General features: G+C 45.6%; 2 protein-coding genes across 3 annotated transcripts in view; one reads left to right on the forward strand and one right to left on the reverse strand.

Moving 5' to 3' along the window:
* The window catches only part of PLEKHG4 (pleckstrin homology and RhoGEF domain containing G4), an 87,973-nt gene extending 86,756 nt beyond the window's left edge, over positions 1-1,217 (forward strand). For both annotated transcript variants that reach the window (XM_075101852.1, XM_075101853.1), the window contains one exon: positions 658-1,217. Coding sequence is in view for 1 of the 2 variants with exons in the window: in XM_075101853.1 (XP_074957954.1) it covers positions 658-663 (6 nt within the window). In the remaining variant the exon portion in view is untranslated. The remainder of the gene's footprint in view (positions 1-657) is intronic.
* A 2,169-nt stretch (positions 1,218-3,386) lies between these two features.
* KCTD19 (potassium channel tetramerization domain containing 19) lies at positions 3,387-23,585 on the reverse strand. The gene is given in 10 exon segments (XM_075102123.1): positions 3,387-3,485; positions 3,824-3,925; positions 4,492-4,646; positions 5,411-5,602; positions 6,673-7,327; positions 8,661-8,769; positions 10,817-10,900; positions 13,349-13,488; positions 13,869-13,972; positions 23,489-23,585. Coding segments are annotated over 10 exon segments (1,737 nt in total).
* Positions 23,586-23,757: the final 172 nt, after the last annotated feature.

Consider the following 23,757-nt stretch of genomic DNA (forward strand, 5'->3'; position numbering starts at 1 on the left):
GGGTGGCAGCCCTTGGAGAGTTATGTCGCGCCCCACGCAGCCTGCTTTTGGCTCAGCCTTTTCTTCTCCATCCTCAGGACTGAGCCTCCTTTTTCACAGGGAGCAAAGTGGCAGGAACATGGGAGAGGCAGGATTAGGGTGTTAGTGGTCAAGGCACAGGGTGGCAGATGGCTCGTAGCTTTGGCACCGTGGGGGCATTACAAGCATGTGGGCCCACGGCTTGTGATCTGTAGGTGCAGGCGTTTAGAACTAGCTAAACAGAACCAGCCAGGGTTAAAATTTAAGATTCAGAGCCCCTTCTGGGCTGGGGGGAAGGGGGGAAGGGTCACAGACAAGACCTTTGAAGTGGCCACAGAAGCAGCGGGGTTTGCCGACCTGGCCCGGCCCGGCCCGCTGCTGCTTGGACAGCAGCACACTTAGCCTTTGGGTGAGTCCTGAGGTGCGGAGGCAGCCCTCTGCATGGGGGGGAAGAGCCGCACTTCTCCTGCCAGGCCCTTCCGGTAAAAATGTTCTTTCCCAACGGAAATGCAGCTCTGACAAATTGTGGTTTTCAAGTGTGTTGCAAAATGGCTGCTGGCCAGGACAGAGGGACCTGTGGGCTCCTGCCACTTCCCAGGAGTGCAGCTGGCCTAACCATTGCACGGTGCTGTGTTCCAGGTTTGAGTGCCATTTCAAACTCGCTGAAGACCCCAGGCCTCTGACCTGCAGGAGGAGACAGTCTTCACCTATGAAGATATTTTTTTTAAAACACATAATCAGGCTCTTTCAAACAGTCCAAAAACCTGACCTGTGCCTGGGGGGAAGTCCCGGGACGGTTTCTGTCAATGACACGTAATAGCTTTGGTGTTGGATGGGACCTTGGGCGTTCAAAACTTGTTAGCCCTGTATTTATGAGTAATAAGTAACATAGCAGTTTGGGGGGGGGAAAAAGGCAAACAAGAAAAAAAGTATTATTTTTAAAGCTATGAGCTGTACAGATTTTTGTTACAAGTGACTCTGTTACTATTCTCTAAGCTGCACATTTTATAAAGTTTTTGGAAGGGCATGAAGAGAAACTGAGGTATTTAAGAGTAGTGTAACTTTCTGTTTCAGGGTTATATTGACCTGGAGCTCCAGATTTAAAGTCCTTCCTTATGTTCTAAATATGTCTGTCATAGCAATAATTTATTTTCCTGGCTTAACACTTCCGTTTTAATAAAAGCAATTTCGTTGTTATAGTGAATTGTTTCTTCAGATAATTCTTCCACTGCCTCAATGCTGAGCTTCTCTCTGTCTTAACCATCCATCAGCACTTCCAGTCTCCCTGTGCAATTTCTGCAGTAACTGTACAACCCGAGTTCGTTCTCGGGAGAGGGGGAAGATCCCAGGCGGCAGCATGTGGAGACTTCCCTGATGCCAGTGGGAAGGCCAAGGCGGAGCAGGGAGCCCTGAGCAGCCAGCAGAGATGTCACTAGGAGTGCCAAGGAGGGAGCTGGCTGGCGGGCGGTCAGAAGGCACAAATCACTAGATTTCCTGGCTCTAATCCAAGCCCTTTACCCCACGTCGCTGCTGTCATGGTGGCAGGTCTCGCCCCCTGCTGGTTCCAGTCGCACGGGGCGTCCTGGCTGTGCCCCAGGGTTTGGGGGGACAGGGACTGGCTGCTTCCTTTGCCTCTGTCTCAGCCCCTCTCTCTGGTCCCGGCTTGTCTGAGGAGCTTTGGAAGGTGATGGCATCTGAGACCAACAGGTTTTGAGTATAGTGGGTTGATTATAGTGCTGAACCGTAAACAGGTGTTGTTTGAAGTCACACAGCGTAACTGGAGGACAAATGTGCCCTGTGTTCCAAGGCTGCCTAGTCAGGAGTAACATCACAGCTCACTACAGGGCTGGGACACCTTCTCCCTCTTCTCAGAGGAAATGAAAATCAACATTTTTGGAAACTGCAGTTACTTGCTGCCAAGCTCCTCTTTACTCCTGCTTTATGAAGCGCTATAAATTGGGCGCCCCTGGGTGGGAGAGCAGTGGTGGCACGTGTAGCCTGAGGAAGAAGATGGAGCAGTAATTTATTTAACTGTGGTTTTTCTCCCCATCACTGCTGGGACGGAGGAGCTGCCTCCTGTAACGGAGTGCTGTGGTCTCCAACATTAAACCCCAGCCACCAGAGTTACTCTCAAGGTATAGACCCTCTCTTTTCCCCACTGGAAATTGCTGTACTGTACATAAACCTCTTGTTTGTTTTTAATAAGCTGGATGTTTTTTAAACCTTGGGGGTTTTTTAGACAGCAAAGAGAACAGTTTGACACCTTTGTACAAAATTGTGTGGGAAACAGTTGCACAGGGAAGATTTTAGAAATTACTATTTTAAAATATTTGCTCAGTTAATGCAAGATTTTTTGGGCTTCCAAGGCAGCACTGGCTGGTGTCATAGGAGGGAGAGAACTTACTAATGCAACAAGAGGAACATAAAACTTCCTGAATTTCTCCGTTTCAAAGGTTTCTGCATTGCTGGAAAACCCTTTAGTAATGTTTACCTGACACTGTTTTTTCAGGGTTTGATTGATTTGTCTAATAAAGGTTATTTTCTTTATATGAACCTTGTTCACGTTGTATCTTGATTTCAGCTTGGGAGGCTGGGCTGCAGAAGAGGAAACAGGCACATTGTTTTGCCTGGGGCATCCAAATACTCAAAATACTGGTGGGAGACTGAAATTATGTTATTTTTAATCAGATTGTTGGATGGGATCAAAGCGAGGGTGACTCGCTCGAGTTCACATGCTGAGAAGCGTCACCTGCTCCCCAGAGCTGCGGAAGTGATTTGCTATCAGAGGAATAGCACAGTGCCACATCTGTACAACGTGCTTAAAACATGAAGTAATCACTCTAGACCTCTGATTATTATCCAAATTTTATTGGGCAAATAACAAATCTGTTAGCAGAAAGAGGGGATTCTTTTGTTCATTGTGGATAAATAAAGCCCCAGTGAGGGGCAAGTTTTGGCTCAGCATTTTCTAATGCTGGGTGCCAGGGCCTCACCTGATGGCTTATCTGCAGCCCCAGCCAGGAGCAAGACCGATGGGGAACCAGCACAGCCACCCACGGAGGCAGAGCGGGGCCGCAGCCCTACGGGGGCCTGGGGGCCAGAGCTGCAGCCTTGTGAAAGCAACATCTTCTGCTAAATAAATCCCACGTGTCACTAATAAAGACCTAATACGCCCACTCCTCCTGTGCCGAAAGCAGAAGGCTGCTACAAACACACCTGACTAAACAAAGTCCCTGTTAAAAGAAGGCTGAGCAAAAAGACTTTTCCCTACCCGGTAGATAAGGTGTGTACCCTCCTCACCTGCCACAAGAAAAGGAAAACATTTCAAAAAAGTAGCTGGGACAAATTTTTATTAACCTTTTGTGAACTTATATTTCTAAGGCAAAGTATGAGCCTGATCTAGCAAACCCCCTCTGGATCAGTACGGCAAGGCAGTGGCTGTACTTCCACGCAAAGGGCAGGGTAAACTGAAAAAGCACAAAACCAAGGCTGACGTTAAATCACCCACCTGCAGAACAGCAGCGTCACCCCCTCCTTTCATTTCATCAAAACCCTAGAAGCCCTCTGCCTGCTCTTCCGCGGGCAATCTAAATTAGCAGCACAGCTTTAAACTTCTGTTAAGACTATACGTGACACCAGTCAATTTGTGCTGTAAAATATCCTTTCCCCGCGCCCCGCCCCACACCCCCTAACTCACTGTGCAAACAAAATGGGACGGTGAACCAGTTTGGCCAGCAAGCCAACAGCCTTTGGAAGGAAGACAGGCTCGGCTGTACAGCGTCACCTGGTGGCAAATGCTACTTACTTCCACCCACTGAAGTAGCTCTTCATGAACTTTTCGGTCGCCTTTGAAATACTTTGTGTTCAGTAAATCGGCAACAAACTCCCTGGGTGTGATCGGCCGAGTCTGAAATAGGGAACAGGATGGGGGTCACATCAACGGGCGGGTGCGTATGCAAGTGCCCAGCTTCCGCCGGGCAGCCACGCTCACGTTGCAAGTGAAATTACGTTGCAGTGATGCTGGGCGGGGGGGGGGGGGGGGCAGGACATGCCGCGTTTATTTCTTAATTGCTGCAGGAGCGACAGAGGCTAAACCTCTGCACCACTCCAAGGTTGAGCCTTAATCTCAGACTAAGTCTAGCCTTGGTTGTTAGACTGCCAGAGGCTGGCTCTCCAGTCTTCTGCTTCAGGGAAGGGGTTACCCTTGGTTTTAAAAAAGGGACCTGGAAAGACTCCCAGCACCCTGCTGCTGCCACGTGCCCAGCACCGGGCGCTGAGCACCCCATGCTCCCCAGCCCGATCCTGACTGAAGCCATCCCTCAGCCCAGCGCCATGATGCTGGTGGCTCCCACAGCAGCTGGGCAGTTGGTGGTGAACACGAAGAGCCAAGTTTCTAACTCCCACCAGCCTACACATGACCCAGGGCAGCTGAGCAAGCACGGCTCCTCTGGGCTGATGGGAACATGTACCCACCCAAAGCCTGTTCACAAGGGTCCCGACTTTGGCTGTGATTTCTTTGGGATCCTTCTGCCTTGCTGAGTCCAGGGTGACATCGGTCAGGAAAAAGTGGCACTTCCTGGCGTAGAATAGCTCCTCGAGTGAGAGAGCAAAGCTAACAAAAACTATCTCTACAAGGACCAGTTGAAAGAACACAAATGCATTAAAAAAATAAGGGCTGTGGTTTCAGCCATCACCATTTCAGTTATCCAGCCTTCAGCCTCTTTAATGCCTTTCCTGCCCAAGGTTTTACTGCAGCTGAGTCCTGACAGTCAGTGTTCAAACCTGAGTTCAGAGTAAGAGTTTGCCTGGATAAAAACTGATTATAGATTTCAGAGCATTGCATCTTTCCTGGTGCATTACAGAGCTTCACCAGTAAATAGTCACGGCACCTGCTAGGTTAGGCAGCTGCTGCCCAGCTATTTTGAAGAATTAGATGTAAGCAGTGGTCTGTCTGTGATAACCTCAGCTACTCAACTACCTGAAAGGAGGCCATAGTGATGTGGGTGTTGGTCTCTTCTCCCACATCACTAGCGATAGGATGAGAAGGAATGGCCTTAAGCTGCATTGGGGAGGTTTAGACTGGATATTAGGAAAAATGTCTTTACTGATAGAGTGGTCAGGCATTGGCACAGGCTGCCCAGAGAGGTGGTAGAGTTGCCATCCCTGGAGGCATTCGAAAAACGTGTGGACTTGGCACTTTGGGACATGGTTTAGGAGGCCTGGTGGTCTTGGGTTGGGGGTTGGACTTGATGATCTTGGAGGTCTTTTCCAAACTTTATGATTCTATGGTTCTATGATTTTAGTCAGAACTGACAACAAACCATGACAGAGATAATGGATTTCATACTGAAAACTCCGCGGCAAGATCCTAGAGCTATTTACCATTCCTTACTTTTGGACAGTGCTTGAGTGTTTGGAGCGTCCAGCTGGCTGCCACCTGGCAGCGCGCTATAAAGAACACTCTCTTCATTGCTTGTGCAAAAGACATCACTGCCTAAAACCAGAGGATGGTCAACTTTAAGGATCAGTCCTGCATTTCTGCAGTCTGCCAGAACAACCTTGGTTTGTTTGCTGGCCCTTGTTTCTGTAAATGAACACAGATTGAGATTTACAGCAAGGTCTGAGTCAGTAGTAATGGGGTAAACACATTTGTAACTATGACCACAAAATTGTCACCTTCTTTTTACAGTCACACCTCGGTCTGTCTTTATTCTGTGTGGTGGTTTGCCAGCTAAGGTGAAACATCACCAGGCAGTAAATGACAACCTTTACAGCAAATAATTTGCAGTCTTTGGTATCACATCACAGGTCTTCTCTACGTCCCTCTTTCACATGGAAAATCCAGACAGAGTAATGATTACATACTGCTTAACGGAACCCGAGCTTAACTCAGTCTGGGATTCTTTCATGGGATATGAAAGAGGTTTTATTTCTATGAAAATAATAATCTGGCTATAGTAACAAAAACATCCACAATCATTATTAATATGTTTTGCTTTGCCAACAGTTCTGTGAAAACCTGCCACGTTACCCACGGTGGAAGCAGCACAGGGCAACTCACACCCTTCTCAGGGTGTCAGAACTAGCCCTGGGCTGAGACTTTCCACTGAGGTTTCTTGAGTTTGCATTTAATAACTTGGCTAAGGAGGCAAATCTTTTTAACTCCTACACATGCCCGTGGAAACTTCTGTTTTTAGCATAAAAAAATCTTTCAGTCTTTTTGCTAAATTACGGATTTCTGTAACTAACCAGATAACCTAAGCAGAGCAAACCAGCTTCACTGTTCCTTGCCCAGCTGTAATGGCAGAGGAACAAGGAGACAGTAAAATAACAACTCTTTAATGCTGGTGACTCTAAAAGCAGCTCCACCTTTTTGGCAAAGACACTTTTAGTATTAAACTCGGCATAGGCAAGCAGTAAAACCAGCCCTTGTTTAGCAGCTGGCAAGCAACTTACTGTCTTTTCGATGGAGAAGTTTCATTTGCAAGGTCTTGTCTCTTCCTTCACTGGGAAAACTTTCTACACGCAGAACAAAAAAAGGTTGAGGCTGTCACTGAAATTCAACAGCGTGATCAAAGCATCTTAGTTATACAAGGCCTTTAGTTAATTACTCCCATCATTCTTGAAACCAACAACCGCAAAGCAGTCATTTACCTTCTGCCTGGTCCCCGTTTATATTCTCTGCATTGTTTCCTACTGCAGGAGTAGTTTTTATGGTGCTGAATTGATACGTTCCAGCACTTGGAGTAACCGGCAAACTCAGTGTGGACACATATTGCACTGGCTGCTTTGCTTCAGCCCTGACTTCGTTTTGGGTAACATGATTGCTTCCTTGAATTCTAAAGTTTATTTTCCCAGGAGAAGAGGCAATAGGAGCTTTGACACCCCTGTCCTTTTCAGGAACGCTGCACTGAGATATGCTGTGTGTGATACGACCATCAGATGTTCTCACGTGCTGAAAATCACACCTCTTGGAGCTTACCACATCCCATTCCTTTATGAGGGAAATTAATTTCTGGATGTGACTTGTTGAGTCTTTACCTTCTACTTTCTTTGCTAAACTGCTTCTCATTCCTCTCTTCCTTGGAGGGCTTACCAACTGCTTGTAATAGCTGGAGTTTACCAGGCTGTCCAAGGATGCGTCATACCCTCCAAGTATATTCCTCTGCTTTCTCCCTCTCACCTGTGAAACCATTCTGGAATACTTTGTCTTCTCCCCACAGGTACCTTGCTTTCCCTTCAGATCTTTTATATTACTCCATGTATTAATACAGTGTTTACTGGAATCCACAGCTGTACATGAGTACACCTAAAAATACAATGAAATGTTGTTATTTCTAATTTATATGAAACAAAGTGTAAATTTTGCCGTTCCTAATAACTGATGTATTTTACTCATTAAAATACAAGCATTTAAGGATTGAGTTCTTATTCCTGGAAAAATGCCTTCTCACTTCCAGGGGGATACAGTGCCCTAAGGCACTCCAAACTCTGCCCTGAGAACTCAGCGCTGATGTTATGCTATCCTGAATCACCTCAGTTCCTAGCACTGGATTTTGCTAAACCTGAAGATAGACACTGGTGTGGCCAAGGCACACAGGCAGCAGCACCTCGACATCCCCGCTACCACTACAACTAAGATAATTTTTATTATCTGAACTGACAGCAGCACATTCTATATGAGAAAGATCGTTTGGCAAGTCAAAGCAAGCTGTGCAACCACTCCACTGTGCTAACACCAGCGTTAAGCTACAGGGTGGAGCAGTTTGACATCAGCATGTAAATGTGATAGAGGCAGCACCTGCATTTCGCCCTTCTCTAGTAGACTGAAGGCAACTTTCAGCTGCTGGTGCCCAACCAAGGACTAAAAGTATTCAAAGACTTGAGCAGAAAGTCCCTTTTCTCCCTTCTGACTTCAAAGACTGTAAAGTTTCCGCAGGACACTATCTTGCCCGAGTGTGCTGCTTAAGCTTGCTGCTCCTGTCTTTCCTACAAGGGAACCAGGAAAGCTGGCTTCTAGGGCCTCCTTGCCCGGGGAGGTCACAACCCCTACCTCCCATGACCCAGTGGACTGCCCCAGTTCCCAAGCCACACTGAAGCCTGCACAAAAACACTTCCCACCCTTGGGGACTGGGACTCCCTAAGTAACCGTGACTGCGAATCACAAGGCCAAGAGGAGAACCTAAGGGAGTGTAGGCTTATGGGGTTTAGACCAAGCTAACACAGACTAGAGGATCTTGACCTTATGCTTTGGACTGTCTCACTTTACAGTGTATGGTCATTGGCTAAAACCAGAAATAAAAGCCCAGCACTCAGGCAGTGCCAAAGCACCCTGCCTTGAAATCCGCTGGGGAATCAAGCGTGGATCTCCACCTAAATACCTTGTCATAGAATGAGGTCTCTCATGATTTTATGGTATGCGTATTGCTGTTCTCCACTCTCTTTTAATGCTCAAAGCCTGCCTTTTTAAAATGAAAATTTTAATTTTTTTTAGAGAGAGATTTCAAAGACTCATTTTGTAGATTATTTTGGAAAGCAAAGAAATACTAAATGGTATCACAGAATTTAAATTTGGCACTTTTCTAGTTCAGATTGCTTTTAGAAGTGCTTTATGGCAATATAGTCTGAAAACCAAATCTTACTTCTTCTGGGTTTTTGCTGAACTCGTGCCCTTCATTCCACGATACAGTACCTAATCTCCTACATGGAAAATAAACTTCATTGTGCAATTCAGTGTTTTGGATTCATAATCTAGAAAATGAATAATGACAATGATTACATAACTTTTTCCAGGGACAACAACCAGTCAATCTGTAAAAGGAGCTTCCAGGACTTCCAGTCACCAGTGGATCTGTGTACAGCATATTCATCGTTATGAGTTACTTTTAAACTACTGGGGAATGGAAGGAGTTCACAATTATCACTAGTACACAATACAGGGGCAGCAAAGGACCAGGAGTTTTCATCGCCCATCTGTGATGAAAATTTCTGAAATGTGGTGCTGCAGATGCACAGGAAACAAAAGCGAGTTCTTGTCTCTCTTCCAGCACCCACAGAACCTTGACCGATGGATTTTTGGAAGCCAAGTCTACCTGACATCAGATTTGGCAATTTCTCTCTTTTTTTGTAAAGAGGTTCTAGACCCTTTGGGGGGCAAGCTATTCAGCTTCAGGTCACCCATCTACATCATGTTTTCAAAACTTAATTTTAAGCCCACTTAAGAAACACAGCTCCTGACAGCGACTGCCTGAGCTGCACGGCAGTTTCGGAAAAGGTGAAACAACTCCGGAAGCACTGAGTAGCTGCTGGTCTCTGTCTCCTATAGACAGAGATTTACTAAGATTGCCTACGGAGCTGACTGATGATCTAGCAACGAACTCTAGGCACCAATCCCCAATTGTTTTACCTTGACATAGGCCTTTAGTGTATATGATAGAGACGCTGACACCTTCCCTGATGGGAAAGTACCAGAGAGCAGTGGAAGAGTCTATGTTAGAGTAGCACTAGTCCTTAGCTAAAACCTCCTAGGGAAACCAAAATCCTTGTCATTTACATGCAGAGCACTTCAGAGTTCCTCTGACATCCTCCTCTTGCCCTACAGGTATAGGAACATGAGGTTAGGCTCCTGCACTGGAATGGGGAAGTGGGGGAATGACATTTAGGATTTCTTCTTCAAAGAGATCTACAACAAAATCCTTGAACTGCTGTCACCATTGGTGGGTACTCGTAGTTGCCACTAGCATGTCCTACCACTGCTCGTGGCAGTAAGACGAGGTTGGAAATCCTGATGCAACCAGCCCATAGCATTGGCATTTCAGAACCAGCTACAGAGACTCACGATCTTCTGGGATGTTTTTAATGGATATATTTTGACTTTGTAGTGCTTAAATGGCCTGTGAGCAGCCTAAGTAAGAATCCACTCATTTCTAGAGCTCTCTTAGAAAAATACTGAAGAGAAGGGCCCTGCCAGGTCATCTTCTAAAGTGCTCCGCATTCAGGACTTGAAACGTGTCTGTTCTGTGGACTTTCCAAAAGGCCTACATTTTAACATTTTTGTCCTTCCCTCCAATGAGCACAGTAGAGAAGAAAACACTAGTGTTTGCAGATTCACAGTTTTCATAAGGCCAAAGAAAACCGCTGTGATGATAAGGCCTCGTCTCCAGTAACACCAAATGCTGTTTTAATAGCAAAATATCTTTTAGAAAAACATCCAACCTTATTAAAGTTGTCAGCAATGGAGAAGTAAGTCTCTGAGAAAATGTTAAGTGATGAATTAATATACGAAAAGTTATGGCTTATTTTCAACATTAATTTGTCTAGATTTAAATTCCAGCCGGTCTCAATCTTTTTCTGTGATCCTGCACAAAGATACGCCATTCTACACTCTTCAGTGCTGGTGACTCCTCCAGTGGGTCTGCAGAAACCAGCTGGGGCTTGGCAAAGCTAAGGCTGAGCCAAAGCTAATAAATCAGCATGTCCCTGCTCAGTCCAATCTCTCCGTACAATGGTTTCCAGCCTGCATCGAACTATTCTCAATATCTGGCTTTGGGAGGTATCTCAGTTGCCTTTTACCTTGGTTACCGGAGAGCTAAAGGCTATTCTGTTACTGTTCCAGTACCCAGATAACTGATGAAATAAAATATGGCCCAAAAGACAGTGAAGTTGCTCATCCTCCAGTGTCTGTGTTTCAGAAGGAAATGAGAAAATTGTGCTCCTTTCAAAGGACAAACACTGCTAGGCGAGATGAACAGACATTATACCACAGAAAAGAAAAAGAAAGAAGAGAATTTTTATCTACCTGTGTGCATCAGAGTGCTAAAGTGCCTCTAAAAGAGAAGGGATCTGGTACTCCTCTGCTTCTTGGCAAAATAGAGGCCATTCTCTGTAAGCTGTTGCGCTGGTTTTGGCTGAGAAGGGGTTAATTCTCCTCACTGTGGGGGTCGGGGACCTTTCCAGCTTCCCGCGCTCTGCCGCGTGGCGGCGGGGGCGGCTGGGAGGGGCGGGGCCATGGTGGGGGCGGCTGACCCCGACTGGCCAATGGCAGGTTCATTCCATACCACGTGACACCATGACCAGTACATGAAGGGGGGGCAGCCGCGGCTCGGGGCGGTGCCGGGTCGGCGGGCGGTTGTGGCGGGTGCGTTTTTTTTTTGGCGGTTCGTTTCCCCCCACCCCGGGTTTCGCTCCTCTTGTTGTTTCCCTTTCCATTGCATTTTTGTTGTTGTTGTTTTTAATTTTAATTATTAAACTGTTCTTATCCCAACCCACGAGAGTTACCCTTCTGATTCTCTCCCCCATCTCACCGGTGGGGGAGTGACCGAGCGGCTGTGTGGGGCTGAGTTGCCGCTAAACCACGACAGTTGTAAATAAACTGAACTGTAAAATCACTATAAAAATCTTCTCATGTTATCTTTTCCAAATAGATATTATTAATTTTGGCAGCTCAGGCAGTCACTACATGAAATGAAAGATTCATTCACTAAATTGATTTTTCTTTTAACTGACAGACAAATAGCCTATAATTTTCAATATTTAAAAACACCCAAACCAATCTTTTTTCTTCTGTTTCACATCTGGCATCCAAACAGAGAGGGGAAAAAATATCCGGTTTTTCTTGAAATTGATAGAAATCTTTCCATTGACTACCACTGACTTCCACAGAGTCTGAATTTTACGCCAGGAATCCCAAAACAGATGACACACTTTTGAAAAGGTGCAACCAAAATAAATGAGCTCCTAAACCAGAGGTGTTCAGCAGCACCCTCTGAATCTTTGTCAAACTTGCTGTTTTCAATCCTTTTTCTAGCTACTGTCCTACTAACAAAATGAAAACCTCTCTCCATGCTTTTTTTTTCTCCTTTAATTAACTGTGGGTATTTATGATAAAACCATATTCTGAGAAGCAGGAATCCTACTGTGCTTTATGACACTCATGTCACTTTTCCCATGTGGAAAATTTGCTGTGGCATTTTCCATAGGGAATCCCATAAAGAGGGTTTCATGGGTTCAATGAGCTACTAGGAAACTGAACATTCCCAGAAATACTCTTAGCCCTAAGACCTGATTATCTCTGCTAGGAAGCTTTTAGCACCATGCTTGGTCCTGCCCAATTTCCCCTCTCTCTGACAATTCCCAGGCATGGTTTGGCCATTCAGATGTTCCTGGAACTGTCTGCGGTGGACAGGAGGAGTGAAAGCACCACCTCTGGGAGGTTAAAGCGGATCACGAGCAGAAAGGCAGCTGGCCTCAGTGACCAGAAACATTCCCAGACACACTTAGTTTCCTTGTATAGAGATAACTGTAGTGTCTGACATGCTGCCTATGCCTTTCATGCCAGGTGTGCAAGCAACCAGTGGTTATTATATCAAAGAAGTCACTGATGTAACATTTCTATTGACTTTGGGGAAAAGAATGAAGAGACATATGCCTCCTGGAAACAGCTAAATATGCTAAAAATTACCACATCAGCTGGTGATCTGTAGTGGATATTCTGCCTGCTATAAACGATCCAACAAACAAGGCCTTCAAGAACTGAAAAGACCAAAAGACCTTCTGATGCCAGGCAGACCTTTATTGTTGAATGCAAAATTGTAGTGTGTGGTTACATGTAAAACAGAAGGAGGGAAACTGATACAAGAAGTCATAGCATCACAGGGCCAGTTATGAGCAACCTCAGGGGCAAATGAAACACATTGAAGGACTATCTTTAAAAGACTGGTGTTCTGAGCCATCTCAATTTCTGATGATTGATAAAACTTAGAGACCTAAAAGACTGATATGCATCTGGAGGGACAGTCCCCTCCCCTCTCTAGACAGCCCGTGATCCTCCATTCCTGTGCCACTGCAGTTTTGGAAGATCTGTTTTTCAGCATTGGAACAGAGATACCAGTAGAGGGGGCAGATGGAGTACTTTTCAGCTGGACTAGCCAGACTCTGCTGTCCCTGCCATATAAAAAGAGAAAAATCTGAAGAGGGATGCAATGACCTCCTCAAGAAAAACATTTTCTTTTTTGCTAAATGTGTGCAAACAATGCACCATTCTGTGATATACCCTGCAGTACAAGTGTCTGGCATATCAATCATTAGAATAAAGGCATATGCACTGAAACAAAAACATGTCTTACTATCTCTAAATCCCAATTAATGATGTTTAGATAGAATCAGGACTTCAGGACTATTTTTAGTTTTCTTTTAGTTATAGTTTTTCTTTTGAAAAGTCTTAATTCTTTTGGATAATATTTCTACAAAAATCAGAAGACAAATCCCCATGCTTGCTTCCCCTAGAGCGACCTAATAATATGAAAGAAGCACATGAATTCACTCTGCTTACTTAAATTCAGCTGGCAAAACCAATTTCCCAAGTCTTAGGAAGTTGAGGACATGCCAAAACATTTGCCCGTCTCCATGGATAAGACTTTGACCATACATGATCCAACAGACTTTCTTGTGATTTGACAGCAGCTCTGGGTACTACAGACATAAAAATACATTAAGATCAGACTTCTGGTGTTACTTATAGAGAGAAACCAATGCAAACAGGCGTAGTCCTTTCTCAGTAAAAGGATTTAACCAGTTCCATCAAGCATATTTATATTATTAGTCAAAAGACATTATTAGCCCAGAAAGTACTTTCTTGGGAAGTCCAAGATTTATCTCCCTCAGGTACTTGAACATACTTCCCTTGGTATAAAATGCCCAGACTACATGTGAAGCTCTGTTAATTCCAAGTTTGCAAGTCAAAACCATTCTACAATATCTTCTTACTAGAAATATAGATTATAGTCTGGAGAATTATAAATTCTGTCTAGGAAGGGTCATATGAAGGTGATGCAAAGACAATTAACCCATACCTTCAATAAAGTCTGTAAGTAAGTTTTGTACCAGTTACTTCCTACATAAACTTTCACAATCTAAAGGAGAGAGCATACGGATACTTCCGCTGTCCAGCCTGCGTCTAGAGATGGAGTAACAAATGGAAAGGTGACAACTAAACTACAAGTAGTAATTATTTTGTTAGAGATATCAAGGTAATATGATATGGGATTTTACATCCAAATAGTGCAAATAATTCTTTGAAATAGCGAAGTAATTGAGTGTACTCTATGCACACAGAGCTGGAAGTCTTGTGTTTTGTTTAGGGGTCATAGGCAGCTGCGAGCAAAAGGCAAGTCAGGATGTAACGGCACAATAGCAGGCACCTTGGTCCCTCCATGCTGCAGCGAAATCACTTCTCCTCGGTAGGTTAAGAAATAATGATAGCAAGAAAGCTTTATGCATTAGCATAGCGATGTTCGCTCTACTGAGCAGGCACATTTATGTCCCCTAAGATAAGTGAATCTAAGTATACTGTGGCATTGCCACAGAAAGAAATTATTTACTTCTAAAGTATTGGAAATAAGGGGGATATATGAAAGGTCTTTGAAAGAGAAGACTCAGCTTGTCAGGAAGTATAAAGCTAGTGGAATTCCAGGGCAGCCTGCACCATTTTCCATCCTTGCAAGGAGCCCCACTTCATTATTTCCTTTGAAGATGACAGTATCATGGCAGGTACAAGCCTCAAAGAGCAATTATGCACAGAGAGCAGATATAATGGGAAACATTGTGCCCATCTTTAAAAACGGTAGAAAGGAGGACCTGGGGAACTACCAACTTGTCAGCCTCACCTCTTTGCCTGGGAAGATCATGGAATGGATCCTCTTAGAAGCTGTGCTAAAGCACATGGAGGACAGGGTGGTGATTCAAGACAGCCAGCATGGCTTCACCAAGGGCAAGTCCTGCCTGACCAACCTAGTGGCCTTCTGTGATGGAGTGGATGCATCAGTGGACAAGGGAACAGCTACAGCTGTCATCTGTCTGGACTTCTGTAAGGCCTTTGACACAGTCCCCCACAGCATCCTTCTCTCTAAATTGGGAATATATGAATTTGATGGGGGGACTGTTTAGTGGATGAAGAATTGGTTGGATGGTTGCATCCAGAGGGTAGTGGTCAACAGCTTGATGTCCTGATGGAGACTGGTGACAAGTGCTGTCCCTCAGGGGTCCATACTGGGACCAGTGTTGTTTAACATTTTCATGAATGACATAGAGGGATCATGACCACCCTCAGCAAGTTTGCAGATGAAACCAAGCTGAGCTGTGCAGTTGACACACCAGAAGGATGGGATGTCATCCAGAGGGACCTGGACAAGCTGGAAAGGTGGGCCTGTGAGAACCTCATGAGGTTCAACAAGGCCAAGTGCAGGGTCCTGCATCTGGGTCAGGGCAACCCCCAATATCAGTGCAGGCTGGGGGATGAAGGGATGGAGAGCAGCCCTGCAGTGAAGGACCTGGGGGTACTGGTGGACAAAAAGCTGGACATGAGCCAGCAATGTGTGCTCACAGCCCAGAGGGCCAACCGTATCCTGGGCTGCATCAAAAGAAGTGTGGGCAGGAGGTCGAGGGAGGGGATTCTGCCCCTCTGCTCTGCTCAGACCCCACCTGGAGTGCTGTGTCCAGCTCTGGAGCTGTCAACACAAGGACATGGAACTGTTGGAGTGGGTCCAGAGGAGGCCACAAAAATGATCCAAGGACTGGAGCACCTCTCCTATGAGGACAGACTGAGAGAGTTGAGGTTGTTCATCCTGCAGAAGAGAAGGCTGCAGGGAGACCTTATTGCAGCCTTTCAGTACTTAAAGGGGGGACTATAGGAAGGATGGGGCCAATCTCTTTAGCAGAGCCTGTTGTGACAGGACAAGGGGTAATGGTTTTAAACTAAAGAAGGGTAGATTTAGGCTGGATATAAAGAAAAAATTTTTACAATGAGGCTGGTGAAGCACTGAAACAGGATGCCCAGAGAGCTAGCGGAGGCCCCATCCCTAGAGACATTCAAGGTCAGGCTGGACGGGGCTCTGAGCAACCTGATCTAGTTGATGTCCCTGCTCACTGCAGGGGGCTTGGACTAGACAGCCTTTAAAGGTCCCTTCCAACCCAAAGCATTCTATGATTCTATAATGTAACAGCTTTGGATATATTTTAGTCTGGGTTCAGCTCACACCTTACCTTAGTGTGGAAACAAAAATCTGGGAAAGTTTTTTAACGTACAGTTCACATTACTATTTATAGTAAGTCAGTCCTGGGACACTGTTTTAGGAAACTCAAAATACATTTGCATTCAAAAGAAATTGTTAAAAAAAATCTAACTGTGAAAAGGGCTTCAACATGAAGAATTTTGTTTCTTACAATAGCCCAGTCCTTTATAGAAGATACAGGTGAGTCATACTCCTAAAGAAATTATTTGTAGGGCTATGGATAATTATATAGATTCTACTATCTCTAAACAATGAACAAACTAGCCACACTCCTTTTAATGCAGCCCAGGATGGATACCATTGGCCTTCTTGGCCACAAGGGCACATTGTTGGCTCGTGGTCAGCTTGTTGTTCACCAGCACTCCCAGGTCCTTCTCAACAGAGCTGCTTTCCAGTAGGTCAGCCCCCAACCTGTACTGGTGCATGGGGCTGTTCCTCGCCAGGTGCAGGACCTTGCACTTGCTCCCAGTTCCAGTACTCACAGTTTAAGCTTTGTAAACTTCCCATCATTAGGACATAGATTAATTGAGCCAGCAAGTCAACAAAATAATGGTGGTAATCCTGTAGTTACTGCTACTGAATGACTCACCATAAAATAAGAGACTGCTACTAATGCAGGTTTTTGATTTTGGAGTTGCTGGTTTCTCTGCCATCCTCTCCTGGTAGGCTTGCCTGCAAAAAATTTCATGGCAATATTGCAGCGACCTTGGATATTTTTAGAGGGCAGATCTATTAGAGAGGGTGAAGCAAGGGCTGCCAGACTATATTTTGGAATAAGGGGGAAAAGGGGAGAGTTTGTTTTCTGAAAAATAAAATATAAAGCAAGGATAATTTTATTATACAATCAAGAATTAAATACTGTATGAACAAATGGCTGGTCACTGTTGTCCTCTCCAGCCTGTGCAGCATGAACCCATTGACAGTTCAAAAACTTTGCTGTCAGACTGGTCACATCTTTAGATGGCACCTATGGATTTTTATCTATATTCAGCTAAGTGTTTCCCATTGAAATCCCCTGCCGCCCATCCATGCTGGCCAGGCAGCTGCCATGCAGAGGAGCTCTTCAGCTGTCAGCTGGCCTCTCCTTGTTCCTGGGAAAACAAGCAAACAGCAAACACTCATCTGCCAGCCTCCACTGTCTTGTTCATACTGATTTTGTCTCATGTCCAACCCTGGAAACACGTGGTTCTGTCAACTCCACAGCAAGACTTGTAGCAATACTTGTCATCCTCTGGATGATCTTCAGAGCCAAGTGACACAGTTGTTCAAATTTCTGTGTTTCTCAGACATTGCACATGCATTTGGTCTGTGGTTTCATGTTTTATTCTATGTGATCGCACTGCAGCCTGTCACAGGTCCTGGTCCCCTATGCTGCCTCCAGCTGTGCTCCTGCTCACTTTCTTAGGTTGGATTTAACAAACACAGGGCTGTGGGGTGCTTCACATCAGATCAGACTCTTGATCCAGTGGAAAACTGGTCATCTTTTCTTGGCGTGTCTTACTCTAACACACTGAGTCAGGAAATGAGATGGTTGGGTTGAATGAGATACCCACCATGACAGGAGTTCAAAGTCTACAAGGTCCACCTGGAGAAGAGCCCAAGCTCATCCAGTTGTGATGTTAACCCACGCTGAGCTCCTCACTATTCTCAAAGCTGTGTCTCAGTGGAGCAAGAAATGCTGGATTTAAGAGGGCAGAAAGGCAGAGATTGGTGGCAAAGGGCGGGGTTTCTTGATTTTGTAATTTATCTTGAAGTCTACTGTGTAAAAACCCCAGGAGATGCAGCTTGCATGACTTTCCCAAGACCACTGGCTAAACCTTTGGCAATAATGTGAGCAGGAGGAGGCTGGCTCTTTCCCTCCTCTGCTCAATAGCTTCATACTCGTGCTCCTTGATACTGAAATGCATAATATAGGGATAGCATTGCAGATGTTGCAGGGAAATGTTTAAATCCAAAGCTAAAATCTGTTTCCAATTAGGTCTAAAAAAAAAAAAATCCATAGAAACATTTCTGTTTAGATTTGTTTTCTGACATCATCTAAACTCCCTGCCAAAGTGCTTAAATATCTTTTTGTGTTTTGGATTTTACTGTTTGTTTAGGTTATTTTTTTGCACATCTATGCAGGAATGTTTTGAAAATGTCTTTTTCCTTCAGAAGTGTGTTTCAAACAAATACTTTAAAACAGTGACATAAGGGTTTGCTTAAAGTCACACCATGTTACACTCATTGTCATTTATCCCTCTTCAGAGGGCTCACCAGCATCTTTGGAAGGGCTCCCAGGGACTTACCAGGCACTGGAAAAACTGTAGAAAAGTGATGAATTTTTCTTAATATTTGTGACCCTTTGTGATTTGGGGGATTTTTGTTTTATTTTCTTTTGTCTTGTCTCATCACAAATGGATTATCCAATGCAGCAGCTGGTTGAAGGGCTGGAAGAGAGCTCTGTATTAGCTTCCACATTGCAAGGGATGGATCAGGCTGCTGCTTCTAGTTACTGCACCTCAAGAAACTAAACACCGGCATACAGTAGGACAAAAACAGTCCAATTCCTTTATGGCTGCCTGTGCAACAAGTAAATGGTGGCTGATGTGGCTTTTGAAGGCCCACAAGAGCTGATGCAATGCAGCCATACTCATTTTATGCCAGTGCCAGCCATGCTGTATATGCCTTTTCTAGGTGCTTTGTTTGATTCACTGTACAGCAAAAACAAGATTACTGTAAGGTGATAAGGAAGCTGTAACATAATAGGATGGATACCTGGACTGCTGAAGGACCAAAGCAAGCTTCTCTACAAACTGAATGTGGTTATCAGGTATTTTCAGTCTGCCCTTGCCCTCAGACAGGCAAACTGACAGTGGTCCAAACCTTCATCCCCATTTGTCCAGCAGACTTCAATGGCCAGTATAAAAAGTAACAGGAGAGATTTAAGCTGAGATAGCCTCACCAGGTTGATGGCCAAGGAGCAGAAGCCGCACGGTTCTGTGCCCTGGGTGCTGCAGAGTCAGGAAGGTAGCACTGAACTGTGGGATGAGCTTTAGCCACTCCTATAGCCCTGAGTTTTAAAGTCTTTGGGTAACAAAGAATGTTTCACATCCTCTCACAGGCTGCTCTAGAGATGTTTTGTTGAGTGTAACCTCCAGCCGCTGGATCCCACAGTACCCTTTTGTCTCTCAGAACAGCCCTGCCTGTTAGAAAGATGCTTGGTATGGCAGTACTTGCAAGCTCAACCTTCTCCCTGTGTTTTCTTTAGATGATTTGCTTTGGAAGAATGACCAGCTGAGTTCCCAGGTGGAGTTTCTAAGACTGGAAATAAAACAACTTACCAGACTTCAGGAGACTGGGGCTCTTCTGCAGGACAAACAGGTATGGACCAGTCTCAGGCAGGGTACACAGCTTGCCCGTCACAGCAGGAGGTGGTACCCTGTCCCCCACCGAAGTCACATATACTTCTTGTGATACCCCTGCACTCTTGGCAAATGGATGAATTCAGGGTTTTGACACATGAGCGAGCTATTTTGGTGATCATTAGCACACATTGTATGCTTCAGGAGGCTGGAACTGGTTATAGACTTTCAAGCCAAGATACGAAAATGCCAGTTCGGTAAGTGGAAAGTCAGGAATATTCTGGATCTGATGAAACTGCTTTTTTTAGAAAAAGTATCTCAGATCAAAATGAGAGAGAGGATACTTGCCTTTTGGAATCATAGCACTCCAATGATGTGCTTCCAGCTGTCTTAGCACATGCTATCAATCTCTTGGAATGGTTTCTATTGGTTATTAACCATTGTAAGCCAGCTATGCCTGAAATCTTAAAATGAATCATAGCTGTAGTTGTAGTCATCTTGAAATAAAGAGCTCTGAGCTACAAACCTAGAGCTCTAAGTACAAACATTTTAAAATGTGATTTTGAATAAATGGAAATTACTGCCTAAGTTTTGGGGAAAAAAAATCTTTATAGCAGGCTCACTCTCCTGAGTGCATGTTCACAATTTAATTTTTTTTCTGCAACAATCTTGCCCAGGTCTTTAGCGTCCACAAACCATCCTGCTGCAGCAGTTGGCTAAGGAGAGCAGCCACACTGTTCGCAGAACACCTCTTCTAGCTGAGAAATGCACAGGTCATGAGACATCACCCCCACTACGACAAACTGCACCAGTACCATCAGCACATGGCTCTGGTCAGTACTGCAGCTGAGAGCAATTATGCAATTGCCCTCTGTACAGGGAACAAAATAGACATTAAATATGGATTGCGTTCAGTTTTATCTTGCATGAAAGCTCATGTTGTATTTAAAGCTGGTCAACCTAGTCCTTGGTGGTTTGTTTTCGTTTGGGTTTTTTTTTATTTCACTGAATCTTCCTGCTTCTATCTTCCCCTGTTTTCTTATACTTCTGCCTCAGTTATTATATTAACAAAAAGTGAGGATGACTCCTGTATAATAATATTTTATCTGAAACCATACTATGCTGGGAAGATGGTCATTGAGTTAATTGAATTCCTTCTAAAATGGTACTGAATCAATATTCCAGCATGGTGCTGGCAACATATAGCTGGCAAATGAAGTACTGCATGTAATATTCACACTCAAACCAGTATCTCAGGGCACTGACAGCAAGGATTTGAAAATCTAGCCCAGATTTAGATATGTATCTCTGATCAAGTGCCTGACCCACCAGGATACAAGCTGCTCTCTGAATCTCGCCCGAACACGATTTACAGCCTAGTCTGTGTATTTTGGAAAACATTGTCCATCAGACTAGCAGTGAAATGGAAAAGTACTGAAGACGACAGTGCAGGTACAACTCGATAGGGAAGCTGTTTTGCCTGACGTGAGACCAAGGATCTGCATTGTACAGCACAATATGCTCTGCAGAGGGATGCTTGCTGAAGAAGCAGTTTTTTGGAAGAACATCTTCCTGGTACTCCTACACAGGGACAGAAAGGGTAAAACCTTGCTGGGTTTAGTGGCAACCACTGTCTCGCTCGTCTAGGAATGAATCTATGCCTTCGAGGAACAGAGCGATCAGTCCTTGTCAGCATCTCTGGTCGAACCACTCATCCCAGAGAAAAATGACCTCTCAGAGGAGTCAGATCCCTCAACCGAGGCACAAAACTTGCTGTCAAAGTGTGAAGCACATCAGACATGACCCCAGATGGTTTTAGAAACTCTCTAGGGAAGTGACCTTGAGGGCAGAGAACACATTTTACAACTAAATTCATCATAACAGCTCAGCTGAGCCTTCTGGGTTGTACATCTCACTGATAAGCTGGGACATCAGCCTGTCAGAGGGTCTGCGTCTGTCCAAAATGGTGGGGCAGGTGAGTGTGTGGTGGCAGGGTTGGGGGGCAAGGTCTGGCATGTCCCTCCGCTGCAGGAGCGGGGCCAGAGAGTGGCCAAGGGGAAGGAACAAATGGGAAGGAGAAAAAAGCTTGATGTCTGGGGCTTGGATCAATGCAAACAACATAAATACTGGCTAAGACACCTTCCACCCACTGGATGTGAGGGAATTACACACTGGCTGCAAAATGTGTTTCTTGAGCTGGTGTGGAGCCAACCTCAGAGCAAATGGTTGGCCAGAGCAAATTCATTAGCACAGGGGAAATGGCTGCAAGCCCTTTTTTTCTGGGCTGTGTCAATTCTTCTCACAGAAGGTAGTTCTGCAGCTAGTATTTTAAAGTCTCTGCTGTTTCAGCAACCTGTGGCACCACTTCAGGCTTCACTGGATAAACAGCCGGAGCTGCTGGTCCCATGGCGTTTCCTTCAGGTTATGGTCTTCTCAAGGGATAAGCACCCAACTTGGCCTCTCTGTTCTGTGTTCCAGTGCCAACTGTCCTGGAAACTCCTCTTTCCCATCCACATTAGTCATGAGGACTGATGTTTAAAGGCCATATTCCTTACACTTACCTCCCTGTGAGGCCGTGTCTCCACCTGGCTTCGACCATGCATAAGGGCTGCATGATGTATCTGTAATGCAGATCACAGCCACAGTACTTCAGATGTTTTTTCTAAAGGACCTTCACACCTTCCTGCAAGGATGAACGGGGCGAGCCTTGTACACACATATACAGCCAACAGCTCCCCAGGAGATGACTACACTGGTATTTAGAAAGTTTTCCATTTTTGGTGAAGACCCAAACCAACACCTTGTTGTTCCCAGGAAGTTGTTCCTATCACTTCAAGGGAAAACTGGCTTCTTTTCAGGTTGATCTTAGGTACTTCGTAGCCATTAGACACTGTTGGGTCTTGGACAACACTAGTTCTCCTGGGGTTGGTTTGGCAGGACCAGGATACCAGACTAGACAATGCCAATGGTCTGGCCATTGCTACCCTGACCACCCAGCTCTGTCCCCATGCAGGGAACAGCATGTACTGGAGCTGCCTCCTTGGGAACAAGAAGAAGGTCGGAGGGGGATAGTCCTGTGTAAGCTGTGGAGTGAGTGAGTGAGGGTGAACTTGAAGAGGAGCTGGAGCACGTAAGGAGCACCTTTAGGCTGAGTAGTTTGGCAGTGGGTGAGAACTACTAGCCATTGTGTGACCTCTGCCGTGGCTTCACAGGCTGCAAAGAAGCTGCCTCTGTTCAGGATTCAGAGCAGGATGCAATCACCTGATGGTAAGGCTCAGCTGAGCTGGCTGTCCAGGGGGAGGTTCTGCAGTCCTACCCTGGCTGTTCTGTCACCTGAGGAGCAGCTCAACTCCCTTTGCGTCTAGATGAACTTAGGGAGATAATGTCAAGTGAGTACCCATCTGCCCTCCTTGCTGGCTCACAAACCGTGGGCATTCAGCAGCTGCTAGGTGGACAGCTGAGCTGCTGAGGTCCCCAGAGCAGAGGTGGGGTGAGCAGCTGGGGGAGGAACGACTGCTGCTCCTGAATGCCATGCTCTACTGTTGGACGTGGGGATGTCAGAGCTGCTCTTGCCACATGCAAGCTTTAAACCTGGCAGAAATCCCCTTTCTGGGCATCATTTTCCAGTATCAAAAGCATGTCAGCACCCACAACTCCCCTTCAGAGCTGACCTGACATGGGTACCCTGTCCTTTTTGCTCCACCACCAGGTCCTGATCAGTGCCACATACAGGCAGGGGATGAGTCCCATTGGGCCTGGCCTGCTCACTCTGCACAAAAATGTTCTTCCTTTGCAAAGCCTCCAAGTCTGCACACAAGGATGGGGCTTTGCACGGCACCTCCATGGACCAGGAGGCAACGCAGAACAGTCTTGCCCTGAGAATTCTGCACCTTATTTTTGCAGCTGGACAATGGAGTTAGGAGAGGGTGAAAGCCCCCATCAGCAACAGCTTTTCAAGGGAAGAACACTGGGTCCCAGAAAGAGCATTCAGCGGCACAGGCAGCTGTAGGACTCCCTCTGGCCTGCTGAAAGGAGTGCTAATATCTCCCCAGCCCTCACCTGCAGCCTGCCACTGGTTGACACTTACCGGTAGACCCTCACTGAGGGTGAGGCTGAAACCAGCCCAGAAGAGGACAACCTCTTCCTTCTCATACATTTTAAAAAGCAGGTGTCTAGGATGCAGAAGGTGCAGGGCTGTGCAATGGCAGGCAGCAAGCCCACCCAAGCCACATGCATGACCCCAGCACATCCCTTGCGGCCTGAGCAGTGCCGGTACCACAGCTGAGGCACTTGCAAAATAACCCCTGTGGGTTATTTAGGGAGTCTGG

This window comes from Phalacrocorax aristotelis, chromosome 8 (genome assembly GCF_949628215.1).
Source record: "Phalacrocorax aristotelis chromosome 8, bGulAri2.1, whole genome shotgun sequence".
Classification (NCBI taxonomy): domain Eukaryota; kingdom Metazoa; phylum Chordata; class Aves; order Suliformes; family Phalacrocoracidae; genus Phalacrocorax; species Phalacrocorax aristotelis.